The sequence below is a fragment of the Somniosus microcephalus genome, chromosome 19 (assembly GCF_052327205.1).
Source record: "Somniosus microcephalus isolate GS21.2 chromosome 19, FLI_Smic_1.0, whole genome shotgun sequence".
NCBI lineage: Eukaryota > Metazoa > Chordata > Chondrichthyes > Squaliformes > Somniosidae > Somniosus > Somniosus microcephalus.
The window spans coordinates 40683414-40697675 of NC_141005.1; the positions used below are offsets into that span (position 1 = coordinate 40683414).

Consider the following 14262-nt stretch of genomic DNA (forward strand, 5'->3'; position numbering starts at 1 on the left):
AAACTTCCCAAGGTACTCAAGTTTTTACAAGCCAACAATGCTGGTTCAGAAGGACGGAAGTTCAAGCTGTTAAGTCCAGTGAAGGACTATTAGATGAGTCACTCCAGCAACGTGAACCGACTACACCACAGGGAACTGCTACACCACTGAGGTGTTGTCAGGACCGAGTCAAGAAGCACGGAAGGCGCATCCACCGAGATTGAATCTGTGAACTGTTTTCCGCAGAGACTGAATCTATGAACTGTTTCCCGCAGAGACTGAATCTGTGAACTGTTTCCGCAGAGACTACATCTGTGAACTGTTTTAACATGAAGTTGGATATATGTTATGATGTTATGTTTAATGGGGAATAAGTATGTTGTAAGCTAAAAAGGGAGGATTGTAGTGTATGTAACTGTTCTACCTTTAAGAGAACTATTGTATGTAACCGTTCACCTTTAAGAGAACTATTTTAGGTGTGGCACTACTTTATCTTGGCTGCTGTATACTGTAATACCGACGGTGACCACACCGGTATATAAGTGCTGTGTCAGGATTTATTGGGCAGATTCGCCCTGACCTTCGAATAGTAAAGTCCTGTTAAAGTTACTCTTGTAGTCTGTGTATTAATTCGCTATAATACCTACAGACTTTACACCTTAATGGCAAGAAACTGGAAAGTACCGCAGTACAAAGGGATCTGGGGGTCCTGGTGCACGAAACACAAAAAGTTAGTATGCAGGTGCAGCAGGTGATCAAGAAGGCCAATGGAATGTTGGCTTTTATTGCTAGGGGGATGGAATATAAAAACAGGGAGGTATTGCTGCAGTTGTACAAGGTATTGGTGAGACCACACCTGGAATACTGCATACAGTTTTGGTGTCCATACTTAAGAAAAGACATACTTGCTCTCGAGGCAGTACAAAGAAGGTTCACTCGGTTAATCCCGGGGATGAGGGGGTTGACATATGAGGAGAGGTTGAGTAGATTGGGACTCTACTCATTGGAGTTCAGAAGAATGAGAGGTGATCTTATTGAAACATATAAGATTGTGACGGGGCTTGATCGGGTGGATGCAGTGAGGATATTCCCAATGATGGGTGAAACTAGAACTAGGGGGCGTAATCTTAGAATAAGGGGCTGCTCTTTCAAAACTGAGGAGGAGAAACTTCTTCACTCAGAGGGCGGTAGGTCTGTGGAATTTGCTGCCCCAGAGAGCTGTGGAAGCTACATCATTAAATAAATTTAAAACAGAAATAGACAGTTTCCTAGAAGTAAGGGGAATTAGGGGTTACGGGGAGCGGGTAGGAAATCGGACATGAGGCTAGGTTCGGATCGGTCATGGCCCTGTGGGTGGCGGAGCAGGCCCAGGGGCCATGTAGCCTGGTCCTGCTCCTACTTCTTGTGTTCTAATTCTGTGTTAGATTTCAGGAGCTGGTTCTATTCACAGGGATTAGTGGAGACCTTGGGAACAGGCTGCCAGCTAGGAGTCCTTCAAGAGTAAATTGGGCCTGTTCCTGGCTGGGGTGGAGATCACCTCTTACAGAAGGTAAGTACTGCAGGAAATACAGGGACAGAGTGATCTCCTGGACGAGTTTCGATCGCCTAGATGGGTCGGAGAGGAATTTCCCAGATTTTTTCTCCCAAATTGGCCATTGGGTTTTTATCTGGTTTTTCGCCTCTCCCGGGAGATCACGTGGGTTCGGGTGGGATGGAGAGTGAAAGTAGATTTGAGGTTAGGATCAGATCAGCCATGATCTTATTGAATGGCGGAGCAGGCTCGAGGGGCCGATTGGCCTACTCCTGCTCCTATTTCTTATGTTCTTATGTTCTCTTCGTCCAAGCTTTTGGTCATCTGCCCCAACATCTCCTTATATGGCTCAGTGTCAAATTTTGTTTGTTTTTGGTAACACTCCTGTGAAGTGCCTTGGGACGTTTTATTACGTTAAACGTGCTATCTATCTATATCTATAATAAAGCGGTTGGTTTGTCTGTTTGTCTGCTATACACTCAAAAGTTATAGAGCGTACCTACACGTATGTTATATCAAAAGAAAGGTTATGATCAGGGGAGTCTAATAGGCGTATTTACTGTTTGGTCAGACAAAAATTGTTCGGGCAGTAGACAAAAAACGTTCAAAAATCCGCTCATTAGCGGTTGACCAATCCCACTGCTCATTAGCGTTGAGTGACGTGATGGTTGACCAATCCTACAGTTCAGTGAGCTGATGGTTGACCAATCCACCGTCTGTGGGCGGGCCTAATCCTGCAGCCTCCTGAAACTTAGCCGCCATTTTTTTCATCCCCACAGCGACAGCACCAGCCAAACAAACCCCCACATTGCGGCTCCGGGAGCAGGAGGTGAGTTGGAGTCACTCGGGCCTGACCTCACAACCGCTCGGCCCGAGACACAGAGCGGGCGGGGGAGCGTCAGCGGCCGGCCGTAAACCGCGCCAACCGCGGCGCGGCAGCCCGGCGCACCGGGTAATCAGCTGGGGTCCGTCTCAGCCCGAGACCCCGGGTGGGCCTCAAGCGCTAGGCCCCTCACGGCCACCACGCCTCCCCGGGTGCCAAATTATCACAACGGCACCGGGCCTGAGGTGCTAGGGAGGGAGAGGAGAGGGAGCGACAGAGAGGAAAGCAGGGAGAGACAGGGGGGAGAGGGAGAGGGGACAGAGAGAGCGGCAGGGAGAGAGAGGGGGAGGGAGAGAGAGGGGGTCAGGGAGGGAAAGAATGACACAGAGCGGGGGAGCGGCAGCGCCCGGCAAAATTGCCCTGGCAACGCCGGGCCCCCCCCAGCTAGTATAAATATAAGTTGTTGCTATCCTCTAGATAGAAAGGCCAGCATTCTATTAGCCTTTTTGATTATTTTCTGTACCTGTTCATGACATTTTAATGATCTATGTACGTGGACTCACCCCACCCGCCCCCCAAACTCTTTGGACCTCCACTGTTTCTAGCTTTTCACTATTTAGAAAGTACTCCATTCTATCTTTTTTAGGTCCAAAGTAGATGACCTCACATTTATCTACATTGAAATCCATTTGCCACAGTTTTGCCCATTCACTTAATCTATTAATATTTCTTTTGTTCTTGGACCTGAGCGGCGGCAGCAGCTTAAAGGGAGCACCGGAGAAGGTCCAGGACACAGTGCGGACTTGAGTGGGAGCGGCAGCAGCGGAGGCTTAAAGGGAGCACTGGAGAAGGCCCAGGACACTGCGCGGAGCTGAGCAGGAGCAGCGGCAGCGTAAAAGGGAGCTGAGCGGCGACTTAACAACAAGAAAAACAAGGAGTGGTGTCACAGGACAGCAGGTATGTGATTGGTTGGTGAGTATTACAGCTCTTTTTCTCTAGGTTAGGTAAGTGAATTAAATTCAGAACTGGGAGAGTATTAACTACTATAACTTTATTGAACTAATAAACTAAATTAACTAATTAAAACGACAAATATTTGAATAAAAAACTAATTATATAAATAAAATAAGGTTAGATAGAGGTGATGTGTCGTAACAGCAGCATGTGGGAGTTGGTGGAGACCAATGAGATCCTAAGCAACCACATCTGCGGTAAGTGCCTGCAGCTCGAGGAACTTCAGCTCAGAGTTGTTGAGCTGGAGTCCGAGCTGCAGACATTGCGATGCATCAGGGAAGGGGAGAGTTACCTGGACAATTTGTTCCAGGAGGCAGTCACACCCCTTAGGTTAAGTAGTACTTTAGAGTTAGTCAATGGTCAGGGACAGGAGGGTGTGACTGCGAGTCAGGAAGACATGAGGACCAGGATATAGTGATGGTGAAGCCTCAGCCCTTGACCTTGTCCAACAGGTACCAGGTACTTGCTGCCTGTATGGATGAGAACAAGGACTGCCGGGAGGAAGGGCAAACTGACCACGGCACCGTGGTACACGAGGCCATTCAAGTGGGGGCAGGGAGTAAAAAGAAATGTGGTAGTGGTAGGCAACAGTATATTCAGGGAAGATAGATACTGTTCTCTGCTGCCGCGACAGGGAGTACCGAAGGCTGTGTTGTCTGCCCGGTGCCAGGTTTAAAGGCATCTCCTTGCGGCTGGAGAAGAACTTGGAGTGGGAAGGGAAGGATCCAGTTGTCGTGGTCCACGTAGGAACCGCCAACATTGGTAGAACTAGGAATGAGGTTCTGCTTAGAGAGTTTGAGGAGTTGGAGTCCAAATAATCTCTGGATTGTTACCTGAGCCACGCGCCAATTGGCATAGGGATAAGCAGAATAGAAGGTTAAATGCGTGGCTGAAAGAATGGTGTGGGAGGCTGTGGTTTCGCTTCATGGGCCACTGGCACCAGTACTGGGGAAAGAGGGGGCTGTTCCATTGGGATGGGCTGGACTTAAACCGGGCTGGAACCAATGTCCTGGCAAATCGAATAACTAGGGCAGTAGACAGAGTTTTAAACTAATGAAGGGGGGTGGGTGCGATGATTCAGGAAAGAGTAAATTTAAAAGCAGCAAGGGAAATGTCAAGGCTCTAGAGCAGAGTTTGGGGTAAAAAAAGGCAGAATGGGTCAGGAAGGGCGAGAGAGTAACAAAGGTAATAGGGCATCAGTGACGAAGGTGACATCAGGGAAAAATAAAAAGTCAAAGCTAAAGGCACTATATCTGAATGCGCGAAGCATTCGCAACAAAATAGATGAATTAATAGGTTTGATCTAATAGCCATTACAGAGACGTGGTTGCAAAGTGACCAAGGTTGGGAACTAAATATTCCAGGATACATACTTAACTTTTAGAAGAGATAGGCAAAATGGAAAAGGAGGGGTAGCCCTGATAATAAATGATGGGATAAAGACAGTAGAGAGAAAGGATCTTAGCTCAGAAAATCAAGAAGTAGAATCAGTTTGGGTGGAGCTAAGAAACAGCAAGGGGCAGAAAACATTGGTGAGAGTTGTTTATAGGCCCCCAAACAGTAGTTGTAATACAGGACAGGGTATAAATCAGAAAATTAGAGGCGCATGCAACAAGGGTAATACATTAATCATGGGGGACTTTAATCTACATACAGACTGGAAAAAACAAATTTGCAGTAATAGTGTGGAGGACGAATTCATGGAATATATACAAGATAGTTTTCTATATCAGTATGTTGAGGAACCAACCAGGGAACAGGCTATTTTAGATGTGCAGTGTATTATTGTGCAATGAGAAAGGGTTAATTAATAACCTTGTAGCAAAGGGCCCTTTAGGGAAGAGTGACCATAATATGATAGAATTTTATATTGAATTTGAAAGTGATTTAGTTAAGTCCAAAACGAGGGGCTTTAATCTAAACAAAACAAACTATGTAGGTATGAGGGGCGAGTTGGCTAAAGTAGATTGGGAAAATACATTAAAAGGTAGGACGGTAAACAAGCAATGGCTAGCATTTAAAGAATTAATACATAATTTACAACAAATATACATTCCTTTAAGGCACAAAAATCCCACAGGAAAAGTGGTACAACTGTGGCTAACAAGAGAAGTTAAAGATAGTATTACATCAAAGGAAGAGGCTTATAATGTTGCCAAAAAGAGTAAGCCTGAGGATTGGGAGGATTTTAGAATTCAGCAAAAGAGGACCAAGAAATTGATAAAGAAAGAGAAAATAGAATTGAGAGTAAATTAGTAAGAGAGAGTAAATTAGTAAGAGACATAAAAACAGATTGCAAATGTTTCTATAGGTATGTAAATAGGAAGAGATTCGTGAAAGTAAATGTGGGCCCATTAGAGGCAGAGACAGGAGAAATAATAGGCAAGAAGGAAATGGCAGAGATATTAAACAAATAAATACTTTGTATCTGTCTTCACGGTAGAAGACACAAAAAAATTCCAGAAATAATGAGGAATTAAGGGTCTAGTGAGAATGAGAAACTTAAAGAAATCAGTATAAGTAAAGACATAGTACTGGAGAAATTAATGGGACTAAGTGGCGACAAATCCCCGGACCTGACGACCTGCATCCTAGGGTTTTAAAAGAGGTAGCTGCAGAGATAGTGGATGCACTGGTATTAATCTTCCAGAATTCCCTAGATTCTAGAACAGTTCCCAAGGATTGGAAGGTAGCAAACATAACCCCACTATTTAAGAAAGGAGGAAGAGAAAAAAAAAGTGGAACTATATAGACCAGATAGCCTGACATCAGTAGTAGGCAAAATGCTAGAATCTATTATTAGGGACGTGGTAACAGGGCACTTAGAAAATTGTAATATGATTAGGTAGAGTTAACATGGTTTTATGAAAGGGAAATTGTGTTTGACAAATCGGTTAGAGTTTTTGAAGATGTAACTAGTAGAATGGATATGGGGGAACCAGTGGATGTAGTGTATTTGGATTTTCAAAAAGCATTCGATAAAGTGCTACACAAGAGGTTATTACACAAAATTAGGACTCATGGGATTGGGGGCAATATATTAGCATGGATTGAGGATTGGTTAATGGTCAGAAAACAGAGTAGGAATAAATGGGACTTTTTCAGGTTGGCAGGCTGTAACTAGCAGGGCACCGCAAGGATCAGTGCTTGGGCCTCAGATATTTATAATCTATATTAATGACTTAGATGAAGGGACTGAGTGTAACGTATCCAAGTTTGCTGATGATACAAAGTTAGGTGGGAAAGTAGGCTGTGAGGAGGATGCAAAGACGCTGCAGAGAGATATAGACAGGTTGACTGAGTGGGCAAGAACATGGCAAATGGAATATAATGTGGGGAAGTGTGAAGTTATCCACTTTGGTAGGAAAAACAAAAAAGCAGAATATTTTTTGAATGGTGAGAGACTGGGAAATGTTTGCATTCAGAGGGACCTGGGTGTTCTTGTACATGAATCACAAAGTTAACATGCAAGTACAGCAAGCAATTAGGAAAGCAAATAGCTTTTGTTCAAAGGGATTAGAGTATATATGAGTAAAGAAGTCTTACTACAATTATACAGGGCATTGGTGAGGCCACACCTGGAGTACTGTGTACAGTTCTGATCTTGCCTTAGAGGGAGTGCAATGAAGGTTTACTAGACTGGTTCTTGGGATGAGGGGATTACCCTATGAGGAGAGATTGAGTAGACTGGGCCTATATTCCCTAGAGTTTAGATGAGGTGTGATCTAATTGAAACATATAAAATTCTTAAGGGGCTTGACAGGGTTAATGATGAGAAAATGTTTCCCCTGGCTGGGGAATCTAGAACACGGGGTCACAGTCTCAGAATAAGGGGTCGGCCATTTAGGACTGAGATGAGAAATTTCTTCACTCAAATGGTTGTGAAACTTTGGAATTCTCTACCCCAGAGAGCTGTGGATGCTCAGTCGTTAAGTATATTTAAGACAGAGGTCAATACATTTTTGGGAACTAAGGGATATGGGAGATAATGCGGGAAAGTGGAGTTGAGGTAGATCATCAGCCTTGATCTTGTTGAATGGCGGAGCAGGCTCGAAGGGCGAAATGGCCTACTCCAGCTCCTATTTCTTATGTTCTTTGCACTCCCCCACCCTTTTCCACGCCCCGTACTTGCTTAAAAACTGTTACATCTCTAACTTTTTCCAGTTCTGATGAAAGTTCATTGACCTGAAACATTGGCCCTGAATTTCCAATCGGAGGCTTCCTTCGGGCGGATGCCTCCGATCGTAAAAAATCTACGAACCTACCTGCTGGTTCCATAGAACCAGAGGCTTGCGATCCTGGGCCTCTCCTGTTGGAAATGCACAGATGCCCACCCCTGAGATCATGTGGGCCAGGCGAACCAATCAAAGCAGGGAACCCCCCTTCATACTTTTGACAGGTTAAAACACACAGAACTGTCAAAAGTATGAATGGGGATCACATTTAAAAACACACTAAAACATTAAATACATTTTTTTTAAATTACATAATTAAAATGAATTAAAAATCCAGTTAAATTTGTTTTTCTTTGAAAAAAAAATTAAATGTTTTTACAGGGATAAAAATAAACTTAACTTTTTGAAGAGTATTTTTAATTTATAAATGAGTTATCAAATTTAATTTTTCTATTTTTGAACACTCAAGCTGGTAAAAGTAGGCCTTACACTTAAGAATTCTCTGGCCTTTCAGCGGGCGGAAGTTGTGCAAAAAGCGCAACTCTCCACCCGCAGAGGCCCTTCTCCCGGGCAGGCGGATGATCTGTCAAAAGACAGATCGCAAGTGCCGGTTTTCAGCGCATGCGCTTCGCATGCCTGAAACCGGCACTTAAGAAGCCCCTACGAGCGCGTACACACCTCATACGCACCCGTGGAGGTTGGAAAATCCGGCCCATTAACTCTGTTTCTCTCTCCACAGATGCCGAGTGGCCTGCTGAGTGTTTCCAGCATTTTCTGTTTTATTTCAGATTTCTAGCAGCCACAGTATTTTGCTTTAGTACAACATATACTGCTGAAGGATAGCTATGTATACTTAAAATATGTCTCTTTAAAGATCACTAGGTATAATTGCTGGGCCTGTCGGGCCAGTTGGAGGTCAAACATTGTCTCCTAGAGTTAGATTCTCTGAAGTAAAAAACAAGTTGAACATAGTTTCCTCAAAATAACTTCTAAAATTAATTTTCCAGTTTTTCATTTGGAAAAACAAATCGTACCGAGAAAAATACATACATTTTCTGTAAATAATGAACAATTTCTTAACATAAACCACTTCCTTTTTTCTCTCGTCTCTAAGGTAGGCTTTTTTCTCAAATGTAAAATAAAGTATCTGATCATTGTTTGACTTTAAAATTCTCTCTCGTACTTTTGAAATACCTGCTTTAAGTCCTTTGAAAATACAGAAACTCAAATCCTGTTACAGCAGGGAGAAAGATACTCTTCCAAGTTGTACACCGAAAGATGCATGAGAAAGGATTAATTAGCAATCTTGTTGTGAGGCCCCTTGGGGAGGAGCGATCATAATATGATAGAATTATTCATTAAGATGGAGAGTGAAGTAGTTGACTCAGACAGCAGGGAGAAAGCTACTCTTTCAAGTTGTACACCAAAAGATGCATGCCGAGAAATTCTTCTGCACTGCACACACTCAGATTGCACTTCCTTCAGCTAGTAGAGTGACAGCTCTCAGAAAATGTATCAACTTCAAACCCAGGCATTTAAACGATGCTTAGGTCTCCAAGTAAAACTCTTAATGAAGGTATTCAAAGACACAAACTGATACGTTTCAGGGCAGATGGATAGTCTTACCTCTGGCCATTTCTCTTGAATAACATCCATAATATCATCTGTAACATCACCCTGAATTGTGATTTCATCTTCTCCTGTAACTGATGCTCCACAGGAGAACTTCTGAGCAAAGAATCTCTGTGCTTCTTTTAGCTCTATCTCTGTTTTATGCAAAAAAAGATCCATTAGCAATTATATCAACCAAATCTTTGCGTTGAGTTCAGGTTTGGAACAACAGTGCCAGGAATGAAGGGCATCCATTTAATCTAGGAGTTTAATTCATCTCCGAGTCAGTTTGTCCTCGTAATAATTTAATTATTACATGATGCCTTTCAACCGTTATGAATTTTAGACCAGGTAAAAGCAACCTATAGTAAATAGGAAAGAATACAACCTGTGGAATATCCCAATTCATATTTTTCATGTTCCCCACAATGCAAGAAAAAGTAAAAAGTAAAATGACAGTAAAACAAAGTACTGTAACATTAAATACTTACCGAAAGTTGCAAGGCCGCAGACTCTTGTTACATATTTCTTTTTTGCTCTTGGAATTTTGGCTATTGTAACCTTTTGGGGTGCAGTCTTCTTTTTTTGTTTAATTATACCTCTGCCACCTTAAAAATAATATTTTAACATTTATTTAGAAAATGTTTGTCAAAATAGTACACAATCCCTAGGACTATTCTTGCTTTGTATAGAGAGAGATCTCACACGTGGTAATTTAACAAATATATAAAGAAAGTCTGGTATATTTTTGAGATGATCACAAACAGTTATGGAATTATGTTCTGCATCTTCATTTGACATTTAAAGTTATAAATATTGCCACTCAAGAAGTCCACTTCCATGTGTAAACCACATTGTGCACATCATATGTTAACTAAACATATTTAAGGGGCAGGAATATAACACATCAGTGATCTTTGCTGACTTTCTAAACTACATTTTAAAAAGAAAATGGAGATAAATGAAGAATATTTCAAGTGCAAAATTTCTTTTGAAGGTGTCAACATATCCAGAATTTCTGTAATGCTGTAAAAAATAACTTATTGTACGTTCACATAGTCCCAAATATAAGAACATAAGAAATAGGAGCAGGAGTAGGCCATTCGGCTTTTCGAGCCTGGTCCACCATTCAAGATCACGGCTGATCTTCTGCCTCAACTCCACTTTCCCACACTACCCCCATGTCCCGTGATTTTCTTAGTATCCAAAAGTCTAACAATCTCTGTCTTGAATATACTAAATGTTGAACTGATTCAGCATCTGATGCGAGGGAGCCGGATGGGTGGCGAGGAGATTCGACACCTTGAGCGTGGAAGGGTTGCTGGTGGCCGTGGGCAAAACAGCCAGCGACCTCATGGCGTTAGCGGCTGAAGGGATGCCATCTCAGCATTCGGCACCCAGCTGTCCTGGTCTAAACGTGTACAAATGTGATACAAAGAGATATATCTGCAGACTTGCATTATAACTTTAAAACTATTGACCATAGATAGCCTGAGAATAGACATTTGATACAAAGCTTGCTTGCAAGCCTCAGTGAGTTTACCCAGTGGACAGTTAGTCCATGCAAGACCAGAAAGACCCAGGATCAATTCAGTGTATGCAATAAGTTTGCTGATCGTAACTCAGGAAATGGCAACGGTGCTACAATTGGCCTCAGTGCCTTAAACTGGGAGGAGCGGGGGAGTGAAATTGGTGCAGATTCCCCACTTCTGGTTACGATCCAGTGAGCCTGTGGAAGTGCTTAAGTGTGGACGTTGGGTGATGTCAAGATTGGGCCTGACCTCAATGCCCCTCTCTACACCTGAATACTCAACATTCACTATTTAGGCTCACATATGAATAATGGTTACTTGGGCAATGTACTGGAGATTGCCTATCCATGAAAACATATCCCAGCAAGGAGTCAACACCTTCAGGAGAAAAATGGCAAGGAGCAACAAAGTTAAACCGCAGCAACATAAAATTCAGATATAGTAACACGGTGAAGAAGAGAGCTGCCTTCTGCCAACCATCCCCATTTGTAATGCCATCAGATTGTGTGACAATTAGATAAAAAATCTCCTTGAATCTTGAAAATTGGAAAAATGTTTGGAAACCTAGAACATTTGATTCAGAATTGTTCTCTTTGAGAGTTTTGTTTTGCAGAGATGTTGCTGCAGTCTTCCATGGGTTAACATATTAGCTATGGTATTAACAGGAAGCCAAAGTAGCTGCAGAACAGAACACTGAGCTATCTTACGCTGACCATATCCAAATAGGAAGTGAGCAGTTTTGATACTAAAGTAAGAATGTTTAATTTGTAGCTAATCAACTGGTTACTAATAATTGCACCAGTTACTGGATGGTTTCCTGGCCCCCAAAACTCCTACAGCCTCTGGTACCTATATCTGGTCAATTAGATCTGTGCTACTGAAGTGGAAGAAGAAATCTAAAAAGTCTGGAATGCAGTGAGTAGGGCTCGAGAGCACGTGGAAAGAGCAAATAAAGTTTAATTTAATAGGATGGAATGTGTTAATTAATCTGCATATACATGGGGGAATATATTAAAATAGTTCAAAATGATTATGGGTGGACAATTACAATTAAATTCAATGAATGTTTCAAATTACTTACAAATTTAGGGAAGTGATCTGCTATACCAGGAAGCACGTTACAACTGTTAAAATGTCCATCTCACTCAGTAACCTTTATATAATTCTATAACCATTGTATGACACTTATTCCCATCAATTACTTAACTAAGTACCGGTCACATTCCTTGCAAAAATGCAAGCTAATGAGACAGGTACTTAGTTAAGTTAGACTTGCAGAAATGCTTAAAAGGCAAGTACATTTTTTGAAAAATTCAGCTTCGATGGCTAACTAAGATAGAGGAGTGTTAATTGCAGTTGGTTCCCACAAATCAGGCTATTTTAAATTATGAAAATTTAAAATAAAGACACAGTAACCTCGTCTTTGTTTCTTCTTTTCTTCTTCCTCTCCGACTGGTGGTTCTCCCCCTCCTGCATCCTGTTGTGGGCATTGATCTGTTTTTTAAAAAAAAATTGAAGTAACCTGTTGAATTCCCATTGAAAATTAGAAATAACAGCGAACCATGATGAAAGCAGATGAGATATAAAAATAATTTCAGATATAGGTCCCCGATTTTCAGTCATACACCTTGTGGCATGGACTAGCTGGCCAAGACTGCTCATGTAACGGGCCGTAAATGAAAACAAACGTTAAATAACTATTTTCATTAGAGGAAGGTGAAAGTAGAAGTACAGGTAGACTACCTTTTATCCGAACTTCCAAAAACCGAAACCCTCTAAAAACCGAAGGTTTTTTTGTTCAGCGTAAGTCGTGCGCACGACATGACCAGAGTGGCGCACGACTTACGCTGAGCAGAGGGTCAGCGTAAGTCGTGCGCACGACCCCGACCGACGACCCCCCGCGGACCCCGACCCCACCGCGGACCCCCGCCGACCCCGACCCCCCCGCTGACCCACCCCCGACAAATTTCCCAGTCTTATAAAATACCTTCCGAAATCCGAAATTTTCTGAAAACCGAAACACGGCTGGTCCCGAGGTTTTCGGATAAAGGATAGTCTACCTGTATAAGAGTTTCTGAAGATTGGGAAGAGCCACTATTGGAACTAAAGATTCAAAATGACACTCTTACAAAAGTTACTGTACTATAAATGGGAGTCACCAGGTCCCGATGGTATGCATCCCAGAACACTGGAGGAGGTTGGGGAGGATGTATTAGTTGTAAACAGGAATTGTGCCAATGAGCTAGAGGATAGCAAATGTTACACCCCCATTCAAAAAAGGGAAAAGGATAAACCAGGAAATCCTAGGCTGATTAGTCTTGCCTCTGTTGTGGGTAAACTTCTAGACTTATAATATGGGATGAATTAGTGCACACTTAGCAAGGCTTGGGCTAACCAGGAACAGTCAACATGGATCTGAAAAGGTCAAGTCGTGCTTGTAAAAGTTATTTTAATTTTTTGAGGAAATCATGGGATGTATAACTAAGGGAATCTGATGGATGCTGTATGTATGTTCAGAAGGTGTTTGATAAGGTGCAATTTGAAAAATGAAAACAAAGACACTATTAAAAGGTGATAAAGGGATTGGTAGGGAACAAAAAACCAAGAGGATTAAATAGACATTTTTCAGACTGGCAGGATGTGGCTAGTGGTGTTACCCAGGAATCTGTGCAGTGTCTTTTGTTTTCCTTTTCTATGAATGTGATTTGGCCATAGACACAAGGGGAATCATTGTGAAGCTTGCTGAAGATACCATGTTAGGGAGCATGGCAAATTGTGAGGAAGAATATAGGAGAACATAAACAGGTTAGTAGAGCAGAAGGTAGGTGGCAGATGCAGTTCAATGGAGAGAAATGTGAAGATACATTTTTGGAAAATGAGCAGTGAAAGGAGATATACTGTAAGCTGCAAGACTCAAATTAGAGGAACGGAAAGATCTACGCTAGACCGGCAGCAGCCTGCCCCATTGTTGTGGAGCTGGGAGGAGCATTACTGCTACTCCTGGATCCAGAAATGAAACTTTAAAGTTTTGTGGCCATTTCTTTAGCGGCCTGCAGAGTACCTTTAAAGATTGCTTGTTAGGCTGTTCAAGACCTGGTAAACACTGCCCATTTGTACCCGAATTTTGCACCGGCGTTAGGAGAGCGAGTCGTATTAGCGAGGCGCCCAACACCTGTTTCAGGCGAGCAGGGACACGGAAAAGGCGCCTGCTTCCAATATTGCAATTGGTTCACTTACAGGGCAGATTAGGCGCAGGAGGTCGCGACCTGAAATTTGCAGGCCCAGCCACCATTTTATGCCCGAGAAACAGGCAAAGGCCAAGTTGAATTTCTCCCCATTGAATAGAACAGTCAAGATGTAATTATGAATCTATATAAAATCTCAGTAAGGCCACTGTTGGAAGATTATGTGCAGTTTGAGCTCCACAATATAGAAAGGATGTTGACACAACAGAGGATAAAAACCAACACGGGCTGGTTGGGAAAACACTGTGTTTCTGTGTTCCAATTTCTAAGTAATCTATAGAAACATAGAAGATAGGAGCAGGAGTAGGCCATTCGGCCCCTCAAGCCTACGCCACCATTTAATGAGATCATG

The 14262-nt window shown here is 42.5% G+C and overlaps 1 protein-coding gene across 1 annotated transcript in view; it reads right to left on the reverse strand.

The window, feature by feature from the left end:
• Positions 1-14262, reverse strand: part of denr (density-regulated protein) — a 51630-nt gene that overhangs the window by 14168 nt on the left and 23200 nt on the right. The window contains exons 5-7 of the mRNA XM_085961682.1: positions 12082-12159; positions 9625-9741; positions 9149-9288 (exon numbers count right to left, since the gene is read on the reverse strand). Coding sequence (XP_085817808.1) covers positions 9149-9288; positions 9625-9741; positions 12082-12159 — 335 coding nt within the window. The remainder of the gene's footprint in view (positions 1-9148; positions 9289-9624; positions 9742-12081; positions 12160-14262) is intronic.